The sequence below is a fragment of the Xiphias gladius genome, chromosome 6 (genome assembly GCF_016859285.1).
Source record: "Xiphias gladius isolate SHS-SW01 ecotype Sanya breed wild chromosome 6, ASM1685928v1, whole genome shotgun sequence".
Lineage (NCBI taxonomy): Eukaryota > Metazoa > Chordata > Actinopteri > Istiophoriformes > Xiphiidae > Xiphias > Xiphias gladius.
In genome coordinates, this window is record NC_053405.1 from 106,198 (window position 1) to 127,916 (window position 21,719).

Genomic DNA, 21,719 nt, shown 5'->3' on the forward strand with positions numbered 1-21,719 from the left:
ACCCAACTGAGCATGCTTTTCACTTCCTGAAGACCAAAGTGAATTTGAGGGCAGAAAGACCCATAACAAGCAGCAACTGAAGGCGGCTGCAGTAAAGGCCTGGCAAAGTATCACAAGGGAGGAAACTCAGCATTTGGTGATGTCCAAGTACTGAAAAAATAATATATATTATAATTATGTTGGTTTGTCCAATTACTGTTGAGCCGCTCAAAATAAGGTGTATAAAAATGGCTGTAATTCCTAAATGGTTAATGTGATATTTTTGTTTGAATTAAAGCTGAAAGTTTAAACTTCAATCACATCTTGATGGCTTTGTTTCAAAATCACTGTGGTGGTGAAGAGAGGCAAAACTATGAAAATTGTGTCACTGTCCAAATACTTATGTTCCTAACTGTAAATTGTACATTTACAGTATATTGTATTGTATGCATGTGTGTGTGTGTGTGTGTGTGTGTGTGTGTCTCTAGGTCATTCATTGTCCCTCAGGTTGTGGCATGTTGATATATACTGGGCAGTGAGATTTGCCCCATCTCCTTCTCCTAGGAGTATTTTTAATTTTCAGACCTCATTTAGCTCATTGAAATGTGAAATTACAGAATTGAACTGGTTAAAGTTAATGTTCTTTGAATGATTTACATTTTAGGAGCAAGTGCACCTCTGTCTCAACCTCATCTTTTGAACAGTGACCACATGTTCTTTCTTCTTTTGATCGCCATGATTTTTTGTGTCTTCCTTGTTTGATTGCCAGGGTGTGGTAACTGAGCCTAGACTTGGTTAGTCCCTGCCTCTGCTTCTTATCTCTGACAGTTAAGAGATATTCTACCTATTCTTCATCTCTGTTTAGGGACAGATAACATTCTACTTTCTACACTCTTAATCTGTTTTTAGTTTCTTCTTTCGAGTGTTTCAAACAGGTTTCTTTATAGTGTGTTATAACTTGGTTTACTCCGATTGGTGTTTGGAAAGCAGTGTTGTTGCGAGACTGATCAGAGTTTGTTTGAGAGGGGGCAGTTAGTCTCTGCACCAGCTGAGTGGGACCTCTTTTCTGGGCTCAGCTCTTGGATTTGGAGGGCTCTGGAGTGGAGGCTGTCTGGAGGGCTGGATTTAAGGTGCTTACAAAATGTGAGTGCTCTCTTTCAAATGTCAATTATCAGTGGGTATCTGGCTAATTCTCCTTGACAGGCATTTATTGGTGTTTTTCTATGTACGTGTAAAATGTATCTCCTGAATTCTCTACGTAGAGACTGTGCTGGGTTTTTATTCGAACAGGTATAGCTATGATGACTGATTGGACCCCGTACCTCACTACCATACACCGCAATGGGCAGGATAAAACTATGAAATATTTGAAGCTATATTTTTATTGGAATTTGGAAGTTATAAAATGTTCTCTTAATTGCATTGAGCTCTTAGAGATTTTTCTTTTGGTGCCTTCACCGCCATGTTGAAACTTCCAGATGCTGCTATGGTTATACCAAGGTAGGTATAGCTCATACTGTGGTTTAATTATTTAAGGTGAACGGGTATTTGTTCTCCTGTCATCTGGCTCATTTTTGAAAAATCATGATATTAGTTTTCTTCATATACGGTTTCTCTTTTTGAATGTTGGTAACAGTGGCTGGTAGCAGTTAGTAGTAAGGAGTTGAAAGCTATCTAGCTATCTTAACAGTTAGCTTGTTGTTTTGAATTAAAAAATATATATATAAAAAATAAAAAAAATATCTAGATAAAAATTATATTTCTTGTGCTGTCTTTGGTCATTTATGTTGTTACCTCTTCTATGGAGTCCTTTCTGAAGATTATGTAATGGTTATTTTGCAACATGTCCCACTTTTTTTAGGTCCAAGTTTGAGATGTATTCAGGACATCATCTTTAGTTCAGTTTCTTTTCATTCTCTCTCTCTAAATCAACTGTATATCTGTATCTGGGGCTATTTCTGTGTCTATTTGCATCTATATCTATCTGTTTCTGTATCTATATATGTTTATATCTGTTTCTGTATCTGTTGGTGTATCTCTATCTCTTCATGTTTTTCTTTGTTTCTGTTTCTATACCTGTATCTGTGTCTGTATGTGATCTCCAGTCTTCTACACGAGTATTAAATGTCTATGTTTCTGTATGTTTTACATATAAATTTTAATCTAGTATATTTTTATGTTTTCCATCATGTCAAAACATTACCCTGAGTCCATGTTGTCTTCGTTTCTCTAATGTTGTGTCCACACAGGAAGTGTTCAGGTACAGTCACCTGTGTTTTAGCAGCGATCAGCACCCAACACACAATCACTGTAGTTACGCAAAAAAAACACAGGAAAACAGTCTTGAAGTGTAATATGTTTCAGGTCACGTTTACGAGTGTATAGCGTGACATAAACAAGTTAGGGGTAAAACCGAACCGTCCTACAGCTTGCGCAGACGGCTGTTGATTAAAACAAACTGCTGAGTCAGACGTGTGAGACAGACAACTGAAAAACGCAGTTCCAACTGTTTCTGTGTAAACTCACTGTTCTGTTCTCAATGTTCTGCAGCAGCTCATGTTTCACGGTGTTTCTGTACAATCCGTTTTTGTTTTTTCATTCTTGCCAAACACACTGTTGTCAGTAATTTCTTCCCTCTGTGGCTCAACATGTTTCATAGGTGTTTATTTCACTCTGTGCTAGTGAATCCTGCCTGTGAACGAGGGAGGAGGCCTTTTGTTTATCAACATGAACCCAAAGTACGACGCAGAAACAAGCTCCAAACCCAGACCAGCTTAAGAGGAGATGCTGCCATGCAGGAGCCAAAGATACTACTCACCAGTCACCTGACACCTCTTTAAAAAATGGTAAATGGTAAATGGACTGCACTTATATAGCGCTTTTCTAGTCTTATCGAGCACTCAAAGCAGTTTACACTACTGCCACATTCACCCATTCTCAAACAAATTCATACAGCGCCCTTTTCTATAAATACTGCGCTTTCTACACACGCACACACACACACACACACACACACACACACACACACACACACACACACACGATACATCGGGTATCTTGCCCAAGGACACTTCGCCATGCGGACTGGAAGAGCCGGAGATCGAACCACCGACCTTCCTGTTAGCGGACGACCTGTTCTACCCCCTGAGCCACAGCAGCCCACATTTTGTCCTTAGTTTAAAGTCTTTTACATATTTTATGATGTTTGGGTTATTTATCCTCTGAACTGCAAACCTCTCACACTGTAACATGCATTTCTGTTGTCTTTTATTTTTATGGTACATTGTGTATTTGAATGTGTTCTTGGTTCTATTATCAGTGTTCTGTTGAACATTCTTCTCTGCCCTGTTGGACACTGACTGCAAGTTCCTAAAAATTTTTTTAAGGACAATCAAGTCTCTGTCCCTTAGGTCCTTTGTTACTGTAATTTATGTGAACGTGGTTTCACCTGTGTCCTTTGAAGATCTGGTTTCCATTGTTGTCCGACTGGAAGGATTTGTCCCGACTGAGACTCTGCAGAGGAAACATAAACAGTTTAAAACAGTTCATCTTTATTGACAGCAGAGAGCAGAAACAGCAGCTCAACCTCATTAATCTCCAACTCTTCTACTTCAGTTGTTCTACTTCAGCCCGTTTCTGCTGTTTTTTCATTGGCTCAGAGCCATGTCTAAATTCTTTGATCAAGTGATCTTTAATTAAATCAGTTACAGACTGTTTCATCAGGTGAGTCGACAGTAAACAGTTTGACCACAACCAACAAGAATCAAGGCAGTTTCCTCTCCACCAATCAGTACGACAACATGACCAGTTTAGAGACGGGTCTCTGTTCTGCTGATCATAAATTCTGTCTGCATGTGTTCCACTGCCCACATGTCTCAGAGTGAGTACGTGTTATCTCTGATCAGCAGCGGAGGAGAGGTTCAGACAGAAGAATGGGGGGAGTAGGTGGGGAATTGATACAAACAGGAAGATGGATGATGAAGATGCAAATTACACTATTTGTGGCTTTAGTGAGTCTTTCTACGTCTTTCTACTGTGGTAGTGTCTTTCTATTGTCCTCACATGAATCTATACTGGCACATGGTAGTTTTCTAATGTCCGTGTTTCACTCTACTGTCCGGAGGCCGAGGTATCTCTGTTCGTTGAAACGCTGATCTGAGCTTGTCTTCAGGCTGAAGTCTCTCGTGCTAAGCTGGTTCAGGAGTCGCTCTGAGTTCATTTTAAAGCTGAGCAGAGAGGACAGGGAATGATAATCTGACACCAGCACGTTCTCTGCTCTTTTCAACATGATGAGAAAACAGTCGATCTGGAAACAACAACTCCCAGACATGATATCAGTATCAGCCTCAGAAGTCCAGTATCAGTGGGGCTATACTGGATTACCAACTGGGCAAACTGGACCTTAGGGCCGCAGACCTCTGGTTTACAGTGTGTCACTGGGTTTGTGGTGATTTGTAGAGGGTCCCTATAATCAAGATCTGGTCTAAAGACCTTAATTATTCTCGTTTCACAAAACAATCCCCGGTCAAGGTGTACTTACAAGCTTTTTCCAGAGCTTTTAACTGTATCAGTTTATGACACAGCTGAGAGCTGCAGGAAAAGTCAGTAAGTAGTCGTCGAGTTCACAATATTTCACTACAGATACCACAGATGTGTTTACAACAACTCCACATTCAGGTATTCAGGTAGAGTATCAGTGTTTTGAAACAAGATAAAATAATTTGTCAGTTAACTAATTGATAGAAATTTACTCAGCAACTGTTTTTAAAATTGAAAATGTCTCCAGTTATTTATCAAATAAAAACGTCCAGTGTCCCAGATTTTCAGTTTTTCTCAGTTTTCAATCACAATAAATTGAATCTCTTTGGGTTGTGGACAAAGCAAGTCATTTGAAGGTGTCACACTGGAATCTGAGAAACTGAGATGCAATCTGAATTTTTATAGACTAAACAACTCATTAATCAAAATTGTAGTGTGCAGTAGTTTTGTCATGGTACCTTCAATACAATAGGTGACAACAGGTGAATTGAGTCATTTGTGTTCAGTCTACTTTAGTGCACTACTGTAGTGTGCAGGCTAACAATTCTGGGTTTGAGCTTCATCACCACAAAGTGCCAGACTTGCAGTTATTGTCATTCATGTTTAAATGTTTTAATTGTAGTTCATGTGTTTCGTTTGTTTTTCATACATGCATGTGTGTTTTGACAATTGATTAGTTAATTTACAACATTAATAATTAGATTATTGTAAAAATAATTAGATCCAGGTCTTAGTGGTATTAAACAACAATGATCATTTCCCTTATTTGCCTTGTCAAACTCAGATGGTGAAAAAAAGTTCACTTGTCACAAAATAAATCACACTCGTTTGACTTTTCCTTGAGGGCATGGGGGCATGATGTTATGTCGTCCATCACATTTGCTAACCTTTCGCCCTTTGAATTTTTTGAGCAGGTCTACATGTCTGTCGGTGCAATGTTTTGCCAACTTGAATGTGTTGGCGCCATTGGTCTGCGTAGTTACATCTTTCACAGACGGGCTTTATGGTGTCCACGGGCTTGCCCTGACTGTCGGGCATGTAGGCAAAATAATGCCATATTTTGCTTTGTGTGTCCATTTTTGTTTTATTAGCAGCCATGCCTCTGGTTTTAACGCTTTCATTGTGAGTGGAAGCAGAGCCCCGCACACAGACACACCTGCCCCCCTGTCACACATGGACACAACTCAAGAAATACGGCTCTTATTAAAACACTGTCATTCTATCGTAACTGTACTAATAAAATTGGGTATAGTACTGTTTTTATTATCAGGGTAATGCGATACCTTTTTTGTATTGGTATACAGTGCAACACTGGTCTACAGACTAGTTGTTGCAGCCCCAGACAGGCACTGGACCTGTGTGACAAGTCCATTTGTGTTGTTTGTAAAAACAATAAATAAAATTCAGATGAGCTACACAAGCTTCACTCATCTGAGCAGCTTCAAACGTCGACCAAGACCGAAGGCAGGATCAGCACTCTGCTTCAGTTTAAATGATTTGTAGTACGAGAAGCTCCAGTAGCCGCAGTTCAGACTACAGAGATTTAAACCTCCTCAGAGATTGAGGACAGTATCATCAGTCAGGGGGAGGACGGGGGGTGTTTACTGAAGACAAGCTCTCAGGTTTGTTTGGAAGATTAACTCGGCAAAGCTTTAAAATGTAAATCTGCTGTGAAAAGAAACAACAGCATGTTGAGTCAGAGTGGAAGAAGAAAAGATGGAGGCAGGGGAGATGAATGAATAAAGAGACATCATCACAACACTGTCCAGGATATATCCTCATTCACATAATTACACTTCTCTCAGATCACGCAAACACTGCAGGAGTTTTTACTTAAAAATCAGACTGAACAGACAACATTGACTCTGACTAATTAACTCATTGAGATCCAAAAACAAACTATTAAATACAACATCTGTAACACACTTACTCTTTAACTAGTATTAACATAAACTGTGCAGCAACACTGACACTGAGACGATTCTGCTGAAATAAAGTAAAACTAAGAAATCAGACCTGATCTGAACAGTCTGAACAGAATGTAGGATGTCGGACTACGGACCTGACCTGACCAGTAGCACACTCAGAACAAACAGACTCAATACTGACATTTACTTATTTAAGACATGATAGCATGGTAGTTGTTTAGAATGGAGGACATAGAAGGTACAACAGTGTAGTACAGTAGTGCTCAGGATAACTGAGGACTTAGGACAAAGGATTTAGGATTTGTTTTTTAGGATGCTGGATGTAAGACATAGGATATAGGGCGTAAGATGTAGGATTTAGGGTGGGTGCTGTAGTTGGTTTACCTTGCAGGATTTAGGAGATAGGATGAAAGGACAGAGGATGTAGATGTTATAATGTGTGATGTAGACTCTAGGATATTATGATATAGGATGGTAGGATGTAAGCTGTGGGATGTATGAGACAAGATGTTATGATGTAATGATATAGACTCACCTGGCTGCACAGAGACACCTGGAAAATGTTTCCGTCACCTCCTCCACAGAACAGGAAGTACTCGCAGGGGTCAAAGGTCACAGACATGATCTCGACATCAAACAACACGGACAGAAGCAGCTCACCTGAGGACAACTCCCACACCTGACAGAGACATCAGAGACATGCCTGTGAACAAACCTATCAAATCATATTCAGAAAACACAAACCAGCAGCAGCGTCATTCAACATTTCTGCCGGACACTAATAGGTGAATTTATTCTTCTTATACAAACACAAAATATATCAAACAACCTTCCAGCTTTTTTTTTAATTGAATGTAAATGTTTGTTTCAAGTTTTCAAAGTTTGTTCTATTGCTGAAAATACAGAGACAACACAAACATCAGTAACTTATCACCAGCTGGGGAACCGATGACAAACAGCTGAAACATAACATAAACTGCTGCTGAACAGCTGATAGATGAAACAGAGCTCATAAAAAGCTGAAACAATGAACAGTATATCTGTACTGTGTGTTAATGTGACTGTATACACAAACCTGTGTTTCATTTATTTTGTATTTGACTAATAAAGCAATATTTATTTCACGTATGCTATTGTTTCCTATTGTTTTGTATTTTTAACATGTGTCATTTTGTTGTGTTTAAACAATTAACCCCGTTAACCACTGTAAGATCTGACCAAACTATAACCTGGTTCTACCCAGAACCTGAACCCAAAACCCTGTGAGTGTTTGAGGTTTTTCTTGTCGTTTACAGACCAGAATGTTTCAGATAAAAGATGAGAGCAGGACGACTGCATCGTGTTCGTGTTGTTTGTTCTGTCAGTCAGTCGAAACAGCTCCATAGTTTTCAGTTTTTTCCAGCAGCTTCATTTTTCTTTTCATATTAAAACAGAACAAGGAGCTGGACAAGGAGGTGTAGAGAAGTATAGTAGTGAAGACAGGATGTGGTTCGTCTTGTTGCCAGCTGACCTTCGACCCCTGCCCTCCCACCTGTCCTCAGCGTAATAGAGCTGCTGGCTCTGCAGAACACAGCCTGTGTTTCTGTTCCAGACTCCACTTAAAAGCCTGATTTAAAGTGTGATCTGCAGCAAAGCTTCGGCTTGTGTTCAACACCTCCTGACCATCCGTTATGTCACAGCGAGTTGGCATGACATTACTGAGACTCCGCCTCCTGTGATATATGTCGGAAGAGATTTTACTGGAATTAAAAACAGATCTGAGGACAACGAGAAGAGAAGCTACCTGTTTACTGATATAAATCATTCTGATCAGAGGTGATAAATTACATCACAGTCACACCAATCAGACAGGTTAAAAACTGTTCTTAAAACACTGCCTCATCAGTGTTTATGTCTAAATGAGTAGTGACTACACAAGTGATTCATTACATCTGACTACATTCTGCTTATCCTGCAGCTCATGGTGGGATTTGGGGGATTATACATCTCTCTATATATGACATTACACAGAGTTGGCTCTGATAATTAGCCTACCCTCACTGATATAAATAGGGTGGACAGAACAATAGAAATACCTGTCAGTATAACACAATACAGCTCAACAGCAGCAGAAACTCCATCTTCCATAATGATCATTACCACCTCTTTGAAACGGTTTCAACACAAACTGAACAATTACAACCATCATGGAGGAGAATTTATTACAGGACTGTTTTATTGGACTGCATTAGTTTTAGCTGGTGTTACTAATAAACTGAGTGTGTTGGAAGGACAAAAAAAAAAACCTGAAACAAAAAAAACTGACTTCTTTTTATAACGATGGAGCCCCGAGATGAACAACGAGCCAACGACAATCCAAACGTTATTAAGAAAACATCACATTCTGAGACATGAGCAGCTCATTAGTGTCTCAGGAAATTTTAAGACCTTCTGATCTGAAAAAGCAGAAACAATATGCTGTGAGTTTCACTTCAAAGTGAGATTTTAAACACTAAATGTAGAAAGAAGAACCGACAGCAACAGCAATGAATTCAGCCGTCAGATTTTCAGGAGGTAATCTGATGTGAAGAGGAGGATCAAAGACTGAAGCAGCATCTTAACAACAAACCCAAAGTTATAGTTTATGACATCACAACATCACAGGGTTGGACAGAAGAACCAGAGGAACCAGAAGAACCCCATCACTCAGACTGTGTACCTGAGTCTCTGTAACTTGAGTTTTTGTTCTTACGTTCATCAACTCAACATGTGTTTAGTCAATAACAGTGGTAAAGAATTCCATGTTTTCATTGCCCTATATACTACCGTGCGTTTAAAGAAAATGGTGTTTGCCTTGGGGAGCGAAAACTGGCCTTTTGTTGCATGTCAGCAGGCATACTTACATCAATCTAACTTGTGTTTTCATTGACTGTACTATGATCGCGTGTCGTATCGTAAAACTTTCCATGTTGCAAGTAAGAGCGCAGTGATCAATCTGTCTTCAACTTTTAGCCAGTTAATACAGAAGTGCATGGTACTGATGTTAGTGCCGTGTGGACACTGGAGAACAAGGTGTGCTGGATGGGTGTTTTATTTATAAATTCTTTTAGCTCTGGCTCACGCCGTAGAGAATGATTTGAACTTAATACTATGGTTTTGGTTTTGGATGTATTAATTATTAGTTTGTTTTCAAGCACCCATTTTCCGATAGAATCTAGCTCCCTCTTCAGATACATCAGTGGGTCTAGTCAGCTCCCTTGAGCAACACCACATTCCACACACTGTTTAAGTAATTTCGATTAAAGAAGACTGACATATATTTACCAGATAGCTTTCCATCCAGGCAGTTGCAGATGGTCTAAATCCATAACATTCAAGTTTTTCAAGAAGAAGCTTGTGATCAATAACGTCAAATGCTTCTGTAAAATCTAATAGAACTGCTCCACGGATAATTTTGTTGTCCAGATCTCTGTGCCAGTCATCTGTCATTTGCACAAGAGCAGTGTGTGTAGAGTGTCCCTTTCTGTAAGCATGCTGGAAGTTTTTTTCTGAGAGGTATTCCTTTATTTCCTCAAATAGTGACTTCTCAAAGATCTTACTCAGTGCTGGTAATAAGCTTATATAGCTTTACTGACATCCTCTAAGAAAGCATCCTGAGAGAACCTCCTATAGAACCTTTTATACACAACTCTTGGCTTGGCTTTGGGTATTTTACTTTTTCTGGCATTCACTACTACATTGTGATCACTACAACCTATTGGGACTGATACGGACTTGGTATAAAAAACATCTTCATTCAGGTAAATATGATCGATACAAGATCATGTATTGATACCCTCGTTGTTAATGCTTAATCTAGTTGGTTGTGTCACCATTTGTTTCAAACAGCATGCGTCGGTTATGGTAACCAATTGATGTTTTAAGGCACAATTACGGATAATTACAGGAGACTCGTTATGTAAGTCTCCTGTAAAAACAACTTCCATATTCAATTCATATACTTTATCCAGCATCTCACTCATACTGTCTATATAATTATGGTTTGAGCTTGGCAGCCTATAGCAGCAGCCCACTAAAATAGATTTAATGTGAGGTAAGTTAACTTGAAGCCATAATACCTCAATTTCATTACACATAATATCTTCCCTAACTTTCAGACTATGATTTTGAACATAAAAAGCTACACCCCCCCATACATGGTCCTGTCCTTTCTGTATAGATTATAACCTTGTATGCACACAGCTTCATCATAAAATCTCTCATCCAAATGGGTTTCAGATATTGCAAAGATTTTAACTCGGTCATTTCATACACTTTTGTTCCTTAAACTACAAATATTCAAGTGAGCAATCTTCAAACTTTTCTTCGGAAGCAAAGCAGCAATAGGCATGTGGCGGGAAATGTTTTAGACCCTAATTTTACCTTTATATATTGTGTATGTGTTTGTGTGTATTGTTCACATCCTAGGTTAGAAGTTCCCTTTCTTTCTCCTTAATGCCATTTGTGGAAGATAAGCTAACCTTAGAGAGGCAATGTTCCCTCTTGCCCTTGCAACTTGCATCTTAGGAAGCAGCTCCTTTCTCCTCTGCCAAACTGAATCAGGATAGTCCTCATTTATGAAAATGTTTGATCTTTCAGCTTTTTTGCAATGCCCAAAACTCTGTCTGTCCTTGAGCCTTAGAAACTTCACTATTAGCTATCTAGGTCTACCGGGGATGCCATTTGCCAATTTAGACACTTTTCTAACACTTTGAACTCGTTCAGTCCCAATGGTGTGGGGATCCAGGTCCAGTTTGTCCCTGAATAAAGTCAGCACCTTCTCGTCTCTCTGGAGCTACACTGGCCTGGCAAGGTGAACAGTATACGAAATGCATTATTATACGCTACTTGTAATCCAGAGCAGTTTTTATGTATAGGCTGCAGAGCAGGCCCCGAAGACAGTTCGCTTCACCTGCAGCAGCACCTGAACCTGCACAAAATTGTATTAGCCCTGATGTACAAGGAACAACTCTGGCACTTAATTAAACTGTCATCACATAGAATTCGTAATCACATGACTAAGGTAGTTAGTGAAATTGACATAATGCAAATTACTATTATACAGTGAAGGCAAGTCCAGGAGACGGAAAATAAATGCAACAAGTTTTAGTTTCACAAAACATAACTTTGTTCAAATGACCGAAATGTCCACAAACGGAAAGAGTTGCTGAAGTACCTTTGCTGAGGGGCAGAAAATGTATGTCATCTGCATAAAACAGGTGACTAATGGGGATTTGCCCAATGTGGCAAGTGACTCCTGACTCACTTCATTTGTGACTGAGATCGCCCACATATAAGTTAATCAGTAAATGTGACGAGCTCTGACTGTGCAGTACAACATTAGTTACAGTGACAAAATCCGAAAACATACTGCCTCATCATACACAAAATTTCTGCTATCTGTACCAATACAGCAATGTATGGACGATGAAAAGGGGGGCACCCCTATCAATCAACTTACAAACAGACACCAGACTCGCTATGATGACTGAATACTCAAACTCAAATCTTTTTGATTTTTCACAATTGGCACAAGTACCACTCATCATTTTACAGGGGACATAACTGTGCACTGAAGTAAATATCAGTGCTAGAAGAGTGCAGAGCCATGGCTCGGCATCCTTCAGGTGCCCAGCAGTGATTCCCTCTGTGTCACATGCCATACCGTTTAGCAGAAACTCAATTACCTCAAATACTGAAGGGACAGATATTAGCATATCTGAAGAATCTACATTCAATTCAGGGAATTTCACAATCTCCTCATGCTAGAGGTTAGTAACAATTTCAAGTAGGAAATTGTATTGTCGCAGCCGGCCACTGAGTTGGAAAGAACAAACCTGAGTCCAGAAGGATTGAGATGTGCTATGGTAGAGCATCTGCCCTTCACAGCATCAACATTTCTGAAGGACATACTTGAAGTTGGCCCTGCTTCGAAGCATAAGATAAGCAAGGGGACAAAATTGAGGGGGCGGCTATTATTCAACCATATTAGACAATCATCTTAAGCAGCTACGTGATTTTGCTGTTACTATTTGGCTACTAGGACGCTCTATCATCAATGTTAGCATTATTGTCGTCGCCATTGTCATGCAGATTTTATGTTAAAGTGGTTCTACAGCCTCAACTGTCATAAGGTGCAAAGGTAAAATGGCAGGTAGGTATGTATTAACATGTGAAGAGGTTTTTCCTACTGTTCATACTGGACATTAACAGTTCTCTGCACAACATTTTTCTGATGGAAGTGATGGAGACAAATTCCACAGTCCTCATTCTCTGAGAAATATATTCTAAATTTTATCTGAAGTCAATAGTATTATAATAAAGGCATCAACAGTCTGAGTTAGACACATCTAACTCAGCAACAAAAAAAAACAAAGAAAAATTAATTATGTTCATATTTCAACTGACTATTGTTTTTAGACAAAGTGTAAAAATTGTGAATATGTCCCTTAAGGGTGGAGTTTTGGTCACATATTCACTCTGGTTTTTATTTGGAACTTGTATTAAAGCAGCAGCTCAGTGATGGTCAGCGTGTGCACTCTCTGTTCTGAGCTGTGCTGAACACTACGATCCTGCTATACCTGTCTACTTTACTGATATCATGATTTGCATTTACATTTAACGTCTCTTTGACTGTGTGAACTTGACAGAGTTTTTGTGATGTGACACGAGCTCTCAGAGTTGATAGAAAGTCAAGCAGGTTTTTGTGGTTTAAACATGATGCCAAACCCAAAGACACAATAAACCGACTGAAAGAGTTTTAGGATGGATATTTTGTTGTTGATGATCAGATAAATGTTGCTTCTCCTCATTTTATCAGCAGAATATTTAACAGTGTTATCTGAGGCAGACACGTGTGTGTTTGTTCTTTGCTGATACACGGTCACTTCTAAAGGTCACTATAAGCTTTTAATTTGAAGGAACTTGCAGTAACTGCGTGGAACTGTGTGTGTGTGTGTGTCTGTTCAACAGCGACTGTAATTCTGATTGTTTAGGTTTATGTTTACATCAGTTTCTTTTATTCCAAGATCCAGAATTGACAGTTTTCTGATGGAGAAAATGATCTGGAAACCGGTTTAAGGACATTATACAACTCTCACTGTTTCCTGTGTGTTCTCAGTGTTTATTGTATGAAGGCGTCTCTGCAGATTTACCTGCAGTAGACGTCTCGTCTCTGCATCACCGTTACTGACTGTTATTACTCACAGTGGCTTGTTCTGCTCAACAGAATATAGTGTTAGCTCTGACTTTAATAGAAACTAACCCTCCTGTGTCTCTGAATACTAAACTCTTTCTGTCAGACTCACCTGAACATCCAGGTAAACATCCACCTGTCTACTGAGCACATATCCTTGGTTCTAAAAGCAGCAGGTTTCCTGAGGCCACGCCCCCTCAGGTGAGGCATCCACTGGATGCGATGTCAACACTACCTGTTCTACCCCACCCTCACCCTGTTGTAAACATGTAGCTGAATTAATCTAATAAAATTTATTTGAACCCCCCCCTTCAAAAAAAGTTGGTCAGTTTTTCCCCTGAACTTAAAAAAATATCAATGAAATGTTTGTTACGGTCAGCTGGTGCAGCTCTGCTATCCAGGTGTTACAGACTCAAGCAGTGGTACCTGTGCAGGTGTTAGAGTCTTACCTTCACAGTCTGGTCTAAGGAGGCAGTGGCAACTCTGGCCTGAGCTCCCATCAGGCCACAGTGCAGGTCTGTGATTGGTAGAGAGTGACGAGACAGGACATGACGAGGATCTGGTGCATGGCTTAAATCCAGCTGGATCACACTGAAACAAATACACACGCACACACAGGAAACGGTTCGTCGATTAAGAACAGCGAAACATCCTCACATTGGTTTCCACACTCAAAACCTCCTTCAGAAAACACTCAAATTATATGATTCAGGGAGGTTCTGGAGGAAACTGATGTTAACAATCTCTGATACAGTCTTATTTACAGTCTCTGTTTAAGACAAACTGTTTTCTGCCTTTTTCATTGGTGAGAATATTTGTGTAACAGAAGACTAAAGGAAATCCTGAGTCTGAGAAAGATCTTGAATGAAAAACATGATTTACTGAACCTGATTCAGACCACATCCATAACTTAGATTCAAAAACCAAAGGAGACCCAGCAGAAAGTCTGGTCTGTTACTCTTAAACACACACAGCTCAGAGAAAGTAGTCCATCTCTTTAAGGACTGGGTCCAGGTTTTAAATACTGACAGTGAGAACATTACATGCTCAGATGTACTGATGTGAATGACTCTGGAAAAGTTTAGTCACTTCAAATGTTCAAACTCTTCTCCATCATCCGTCCCATCAGGGACACAAATGTTTGGTCCCAGATTCATTCTGCTGCAGGACAACAAACCCAAACATACAGCCAGAGTCATGAAGAACTATCTTCAGAGACGAGAAAAGCCAGGAGTCCTGCAACAGATGGTCTGGCCCCCACAGAGCCCTAATCTCAACATCATGGAGTCAGTCTGGGATTACATGCAGAGACCGAAGCGACAGACAGCCTAAATCCACAGAAGAACCGTGGGCTTGTTTTACTATATTCAAAAACCGGGGGCCCACTAAACTTGTGGGGTCTGACAGCTTTGTGGGGCTGTTTGAGGGTCAGGACTTAGCTTTAGGGATAGAATTAGGTTTAGGTTAGGGGTGGGCATTCAGTTGTGATGGTTGAGTTTTAGGGTAAGGGGCTAGGGGATGCACAATGTCAATGATGAGTACCCTGGTTTCTGTGTAGAAACAGAATCACAAACTGGACTGACAGGAACATGAACTGACCAATCAGAGAGCACAAAGTTTAGACTCCTTTTGGGGTCACCACCTCCTAAGAGGAAAATTAATAAGCAAATTAATTCAGTGAATCCAATTAATCAGTCTGATATGAGAAGCCATGACTTATCCATTAAAGTGATCTCCATCTTTACTTCAAAGGACTATGCAGGACAACGACTTGATCTAACTGAGAATATTTATTAACCTACCATCTACTGACAGAATAAATTACATGACTGATAATCACGTGGTAATGGTCAAAGTGGAGCCAACAAACAATACTGATATGTGGATGATAAAGAAAACTGTGCAATGAATTGGGCAATGGTGATAGAGTATGTGATTACCTACTTTATGGCCTTACTAATAACTAATACTAGATATCTACAATGAAATGTATGGATTAAAAGGTATTATTTCGACATCAATCCAGTCGTGACCAGGAAGGAAGATTCACAACGGATTCCAGGTGTCTTCCTTGAGGCAAACGTGTGGTTGCTAGGCAATGGGCCTCAACAGTGGTATCTCAGCTGTTCATCACGGGGAGTGTGCCAGCAGATTTCTCTCCGTTGATACACAGTCTCTGATACACAGTTGGTTGTAGTTGTGTAGGCAGCCAGGGCAGAAGTAAAGCCTGCATGGATCTCTTGGGCGTTGATGGTGAAATAACTGCCTACTCACTGTGCTTAACTTTCGCTAGATAATTTTGGAAGGATATAGCGTTGGACGCACAACACAAAAACCTTCAAAAATCTTCAAGCAAAGCAGTAAGTGGTATCTAAAAAATTTAATTATGTTCTAATGCACTTCACCTCTCCTGGTTTAGGCTTATATCAACTTGGCTTTTAAAATTAAAAAAAAAAATTTGCACATTAGAGAAGGGGGAAAAGCTGCTCTGGGCTTTACATGGCAAAAGAAAGAACAAAAGACATAAAGCCACAAACCCTGAGGGATGATGGGTGCATCGTAGGTATGGTAACGGTTGTTACCGCTAGTTGGGGCTCTTCTATCCTCCCTTTGTTTCAACTAGAGAAGAGAATAATTCCTCTATAAAAATTTGAATTTAGTTCACACGCAAAAGTTGCATATTCATCTTCCACCATGACCCATTAAAACACTAAAACAAAAACTATATATCAAACTACAAATGGGTGAAAAATTAAAGGAAAAACCAACACAAAGTGTCTTAGTAAGTTGTTGGCCACCATATGCCACCAGAACAGCTTCAATGCCCCTTGACATAGATTCTACACGTCTCTGGAACTCTACTGGAGGGATGAACACCATTCTTCCAAAAGATATTCCCTCATTTGGTGTTTTGGTGATGGAGTTTTGTTTCTCCACTTATTTGTTCAGGTTTTTCCTTTAATTTGTCACCTGTCTATAAATGACTATTAATGAAAGAAAATGAACAATACAAGCATGGATTTCATGATTGTGCATCATTCAAAACCTTCAACACAATGCAAATGATTAATTGACCAAAAAGAGAATAAATGGTCTCTGACACTATTAATAAATGAAATGGCGATTACACAACAATCAAATGAAACTGTAGATAGGCACTAAACATAGACTTGTATTACGGAGGCCTAACTATACGTGGTCACTAGATGGCAGTATGGTCACACAGCAGAAATACACTATACAATGTCGTCAGTAACCTCGGCCTCGTATATTTCTTAATATGTATATTTTATCCAAAGCCTGAGCTGTCAGTACTTTCTGTTGCTAAGATTTTAGAACATATAATATTTTAAATATCTCTGTGAGGAATTTTCTCTCGGACTCTGCATTTGAGTTCAGAAATCACAGCCATAAAACACTATGAAAGACATTTTAAAAATTACATAAAAATACTATTTCTCACAAACCCTCGGTTGTACCTTTTATATAAACACATCCAGGAATACATGAATGTGATACAAAAATCTCCTGGGCCCCTCCAGCTGCAGAACCACTAAGGGGGGGTCAGCAGGATTCAATGTGTTATGTGTGGGTGTGTGGGTGTGTGTGTGTGTGTGTGTGGGTGAGTCCCTAGTGACAGGAAAATTTTGCAACTAGATGATACATTACAGTTCTTTTGATGTTACTTTCTTATGGGAAGCAAACAGTCAATATCAGCCAGAGATGAGGTCTTACTGCTCTGCCATTGTAGAATGAAACTCATTTTCACTCTGTTGAGATTTTGATTGTTACTTCTACCATTTGCCTTGTGTCTGTTGACCCTGTTGTCCCACCAGGATTCTGTCGTGCTAAAAGCTGGTCTTTCCTGGTAGCGGGTGTGTTCCTCACACTGACATTCTGTTTAATTCAGTATGACAGCTTTATCGTGAGGGAGTGAAAGGAGATCCTTGTGTACCCACCATGACCTCCTTAATTGCATGCCAATGATGCTGAGCCAAGTCAAATATTATTAATCATAATATAAATAAATAATTTCAGCTGTATGAATGTTCCCGTGAGTACAGAGACTCGGTATCAGAGGACAGGGACAGACTGGACTGATGGACTCTTCAGTAAAGATTAAACATCACTCAAGTCTGACGGAAGAACTCAGTGAGTCTCATTAGTGACCAGACTGAGTAATCAGGTGTTCTCACCTGTCCACTCTCAGCATAAACAGTGCCCCTCCAATGGACACTGGGACAACTTGAAGTTTGTTTTTACTTTAAATGTCATGTTTGTCTCATGTCAATCAAACTAAAAGGAACCAAACCGAAAGGGGCCAAACCTATAGCTTGTTCTCATGTTCTCATTAACGTTTTCTCATTAACACATTCACATTAACACATTCAATTGAAACTGATTAAAACTGCATGTTATTTAATGCTGTTATATTAAGTTTTTCTGAGTTTAATAATCATTTTGACTGCAGTGGAAAACGTTCAATCTGTTCCATCTATGTTTGATTTCAGCTTTGAAATCTGGAGCGTTCAGGTTTGTCTGTGTGTGTTCAGGAGTGTCGAGGTGCGTGTTACCTGCACAGACTCCACACCAGAGCCAGGTTGTCTTTTCCTCCAGAAACAAAATGGCTGCTGTCATCTGTGAACTTCAGACAGGTGACGTCCTGATAGTGACGGCTGAGGACAGACAGCAGCTTACCTGTGCACACCTAAACCAATTAGAGACACAGTTTGAAATAGCTCTGTTTTCAAACTCTGTACAGGACACATTTTATAGAAACACTTACTCATCACCAATCGGCTACTGAAACAGGTTACCATGGAAACCAGAGGTTAAGTTACAAAAACTACAGAAAATAAATTTTTAAAAAAAAAAGATTGTTCAGATAAAATAATGATAAAACCACAACAGACACAGTTAAGTTTATAATGAGGGACCATGTATAAAAATGGCTGTAGTTTCTACGGTTAATGTGATATTTTTGTTAAACCGCTTGAAGTAAAGCTAAAATTCTAAACTTCATTCAAATCTTTATGGCTTCGTTTCGAATCTATTACGGTGATGTACAGAGGCAGAATTAAGAAAATTGTTTCACTGTCCAAATACTTATGGACATAACTAAATAAAACCACAGAAGAAGCAAAAAGCCTGAGCTGACTAACCTCCCACAGGTAAACAGCGTCAGCAACTCCTGCAGCAAGGAAGAGTCCATTGGGTGAAGCAGTCAGACAGGTGACAACACCTGGACACACGATTTTCTGCTGCAGCTGATCCTGCAACACACAAGAAGTCCTGTTTAACAATGGTGTATTATGATATAAAAATACAGAGGCATGAATGGTTTGGGCACCCCTGGACAAAATGTCCGTTACTGTGAATAGTTGAGTGAGTAGAAGATGAACTGATCTCCAAAAGGAATAAAGTTAAAGAGGAAACATTTCTTTTCAACATTTTAAACCAGATTAGTCTTTTATTTTGGTTTTGTACAAGTTTAGAGTGAAAAAAAGGAAAGGAGAACCATACAAAAGTTTGAGCACCCCAAGAGATTTGAGCTCTCAGAGAACTTTTACCAAGGTCTCAGACCTTAATTAGCTTGTCAGGGCTGTGGCTCGGTCACAGTCATTGTTAGGAAAGGCCATGTGATGCAAATGTCAAAGCTTTATAAATACTCTGGCTCCTCAAACCTTGTTCCAACAATCAGCAGCCATGGGCTCCTCTAAGCAGCTGCCTAGCTCTGAAAATTAAAATAACTGATGGCCACAAAGCAGGAGAAGATAGCAAAGTGTTTTCAGGAAGCTGTTTCCTCAGTTCCTAATGTAAGAAATGGCAGTTAACGGGAACGATAGAGGTCAAGTTGAGGTCTGGAAGACCAAGAAAACTTACAGAGAGAACTGCTCAGAGGATCGCTAGAAAGGAAAATCAAAACCCCGCCTGACTGCAAAAGACCTTCGGGAAGATTCACCAGACTCTGGGGCGGTGGTGCGCTGTTCTACTGGGCAGCGACACCTGCACTAATATGACCCTCATGGAAGAGTCATCAGAACAAAACCTTTTCTGCGTCCTCACCACAAAATGCAGCATCAGAAGTTTGCAAAGGAACATCTCAACAAGCCTGATGCATTTTGGGAGGAAAAAGGAGCAGAGTTTCATGAGAACACCACCTCTCCAACTGTTCAGCACGGGGGTGGATCATCATGCTTTGGGCTTGTGTTGCAGAAAACGTTTCACTGGTAGAGGGAAGAATGGATTTTCAATTAAATACCAGCAGATTCTGGGAGCAAACATCACAGAGTCTGTAAAAAAGCTGAAGATGAAAAGAGGATGGCTTCTATTACAGGATACTGATCCTAAACACACCTCAAAATCCACAATGGACTATGTCAGGAGGGACAAGCAGAAAGTTTTGCCATGGCCCTCACAGTCCCCCAACCTAAACATCCTGGAGAATCTGTGGATAGACCTCAAAAGAGCAGTGCAGGCAAGATGGACCCAGAATCTCTCAGAACTAGAAGCCTTTAGCAGGAAGAATGGGCGAAAGTCCACCAAACCAGAACTGAAAGACTCTTCGCTGCTACAAAAAGCATTACAAGATACTTGTGATACTTGTCAAAGGAGGCGTTACCAAGTACTGACCATGCAGGGAGATTGAACTTTTGTTCCGGGCCTTTTTCCTTTTTTGTTTTTTTTGAAAAAGATAGAAATAAAAAAGTTTTCGTTTACAATAGCATGAAAAAGTTTGGGACCCTGGTGAAATTTCTGTTACTGTAAATAATTGAGTGAGTAAAAGATGAACTGATTTCCAATAGGCATAAAGTTAAAGAGGAAACATTCTTTTCATCATTTTAACATGAATCTAAAGAAGCCTGATGCAATAAAAAAAACAATTTTTCCCTAATTATTAAAGAAATGTTTAATCTGCCATATGTCACTGTATATAATAAACTAACAATGCTGTAAACTCAGGAACGTAACATTTAAACACATTCAATACACAAAACGATCAATAAATTATATTTATTCGGATGTGTATGATGTTTTCTGTTTTAATTTTTAACAAACCCCAGTTAAAACATCTCCCTTTCAAAAATAAAGGGTTTTAAACTCAATTTTAAAAAAAGGAAAAAAAAAAAGAAAGCAGATGCAGGGGAACAGAGTTACGTTATCAAGGTAAATCTAAACATCTGTATGAACACAGTGAAACCACAACATAATACAAAAACACACACCGCATTTTGAGAGCCTGTGTCACGACAAGGCGCAGAGACAAACAAACTTTCATTCAAAAATCTGTTCATTTATACTGCGTTTGCTTATCGGCCACCGAACATAACCACAGATTAGTTTCGAGATATTACTTCATGTAGACAAAGGCAGATATCTAATTCGGCGTGAATATAACCCCGCCCCCAGCTGCACGTAACGTGAACCTTTACTACTTTTCCACCCGGTGGTCCTCACTCCTTCAACCCAAGCTGACAAAGGACGGCGGCGGCGAGCGGCATGAATTCATCACAACAGATCGATTTAAAATAAAGTTAACTTATTTTTTTCCCCCGAAATAAGTGGCAGGTCTGGTGGTTTTGTAATACGGCGACATTTTGTTTTTAAGGTGTAACTGTGTTTGAAGGCAAGCTGGGTTTTTAAAATGACATTTTTTTTAACGCGGTTCGGTCATGGTTTGCCTTGGTTCATTAGCGACTCTGGGCTTTCCCCGTCCGCAGAGGACGGTGTGTTCAAGTGTCTCCAGGTGTGTTCAGCTGAGACGGTGCGTACCTTCCTCTGGATCTCCCAGACGTTGACGAAGTTTTTGCCGAGCTGGGCGGAGAGCAGGAACTCCCCGCGGAGCACGGTGAGCGTACGGGCCGAGCTGTTCCCTCCACGGTATGACAGCAGACTGGAGCCGCTGTGAAGGTCGAACACAGTGCTGTTCCACAGCTGAGAACCGGAGTCGCTGCTCACTATTACCTCCAGAGGAGCCGCCATGTCGGCTCCAACGACGAACCGAACACGCGGGAAAACCTGCTGTCTGCTGGCAGCACCGCTACGTAATATCCGGGGCC

General features: G+C 40.0%; 1 protein-coding gene across 2 annotated transcripts in view; it reads right to left on the reverse strand.

Annotated features, from left to right (window-relative positions):
* wdr18 (WD repeat domain 18) overlaps positions 1-21,715 on the reverse strand; it is a 44,168-nt gene extending 22,453 nt beyond the window's left edge. The window contains exons 1-6 of one of the 2 annotated variants that reach the window (XM_040127892.1): positions 21,433-21,714; positions 18,822-18,932; positions 18,234-18,367; positions 14,109-14,250; positions 6,982-7,125; positions 3,428-3,492 (exon numbers count right to left, since the gene is read on the reverse strand). In XM_040127892.1, coding sequence (XP_039983826.1) covers positions 3,428-3,492; positions 6,982-7,125; positions 14,109-14,250; positions 18,234-18,367; positions 18,822-18,932; positions 21,433-21,642 — 806 coding nt within the window. In that variant the 5' untranslated portion in view covers positions 21,643-21,714. Of the gene's footprint in view, positions 1-3,427; positions 3,493-6,981; positions 7,126-14,108; positions 14,251-18,233; positions 18,368-18,821; positions 18,933-21,432 lie in introns of both variants that reach the window. The other variant, XM_040127893.1, reaches the window with a different exon arrangement.
* Positions 21,716-21,719: the final 4 nt, after the last annotated feature.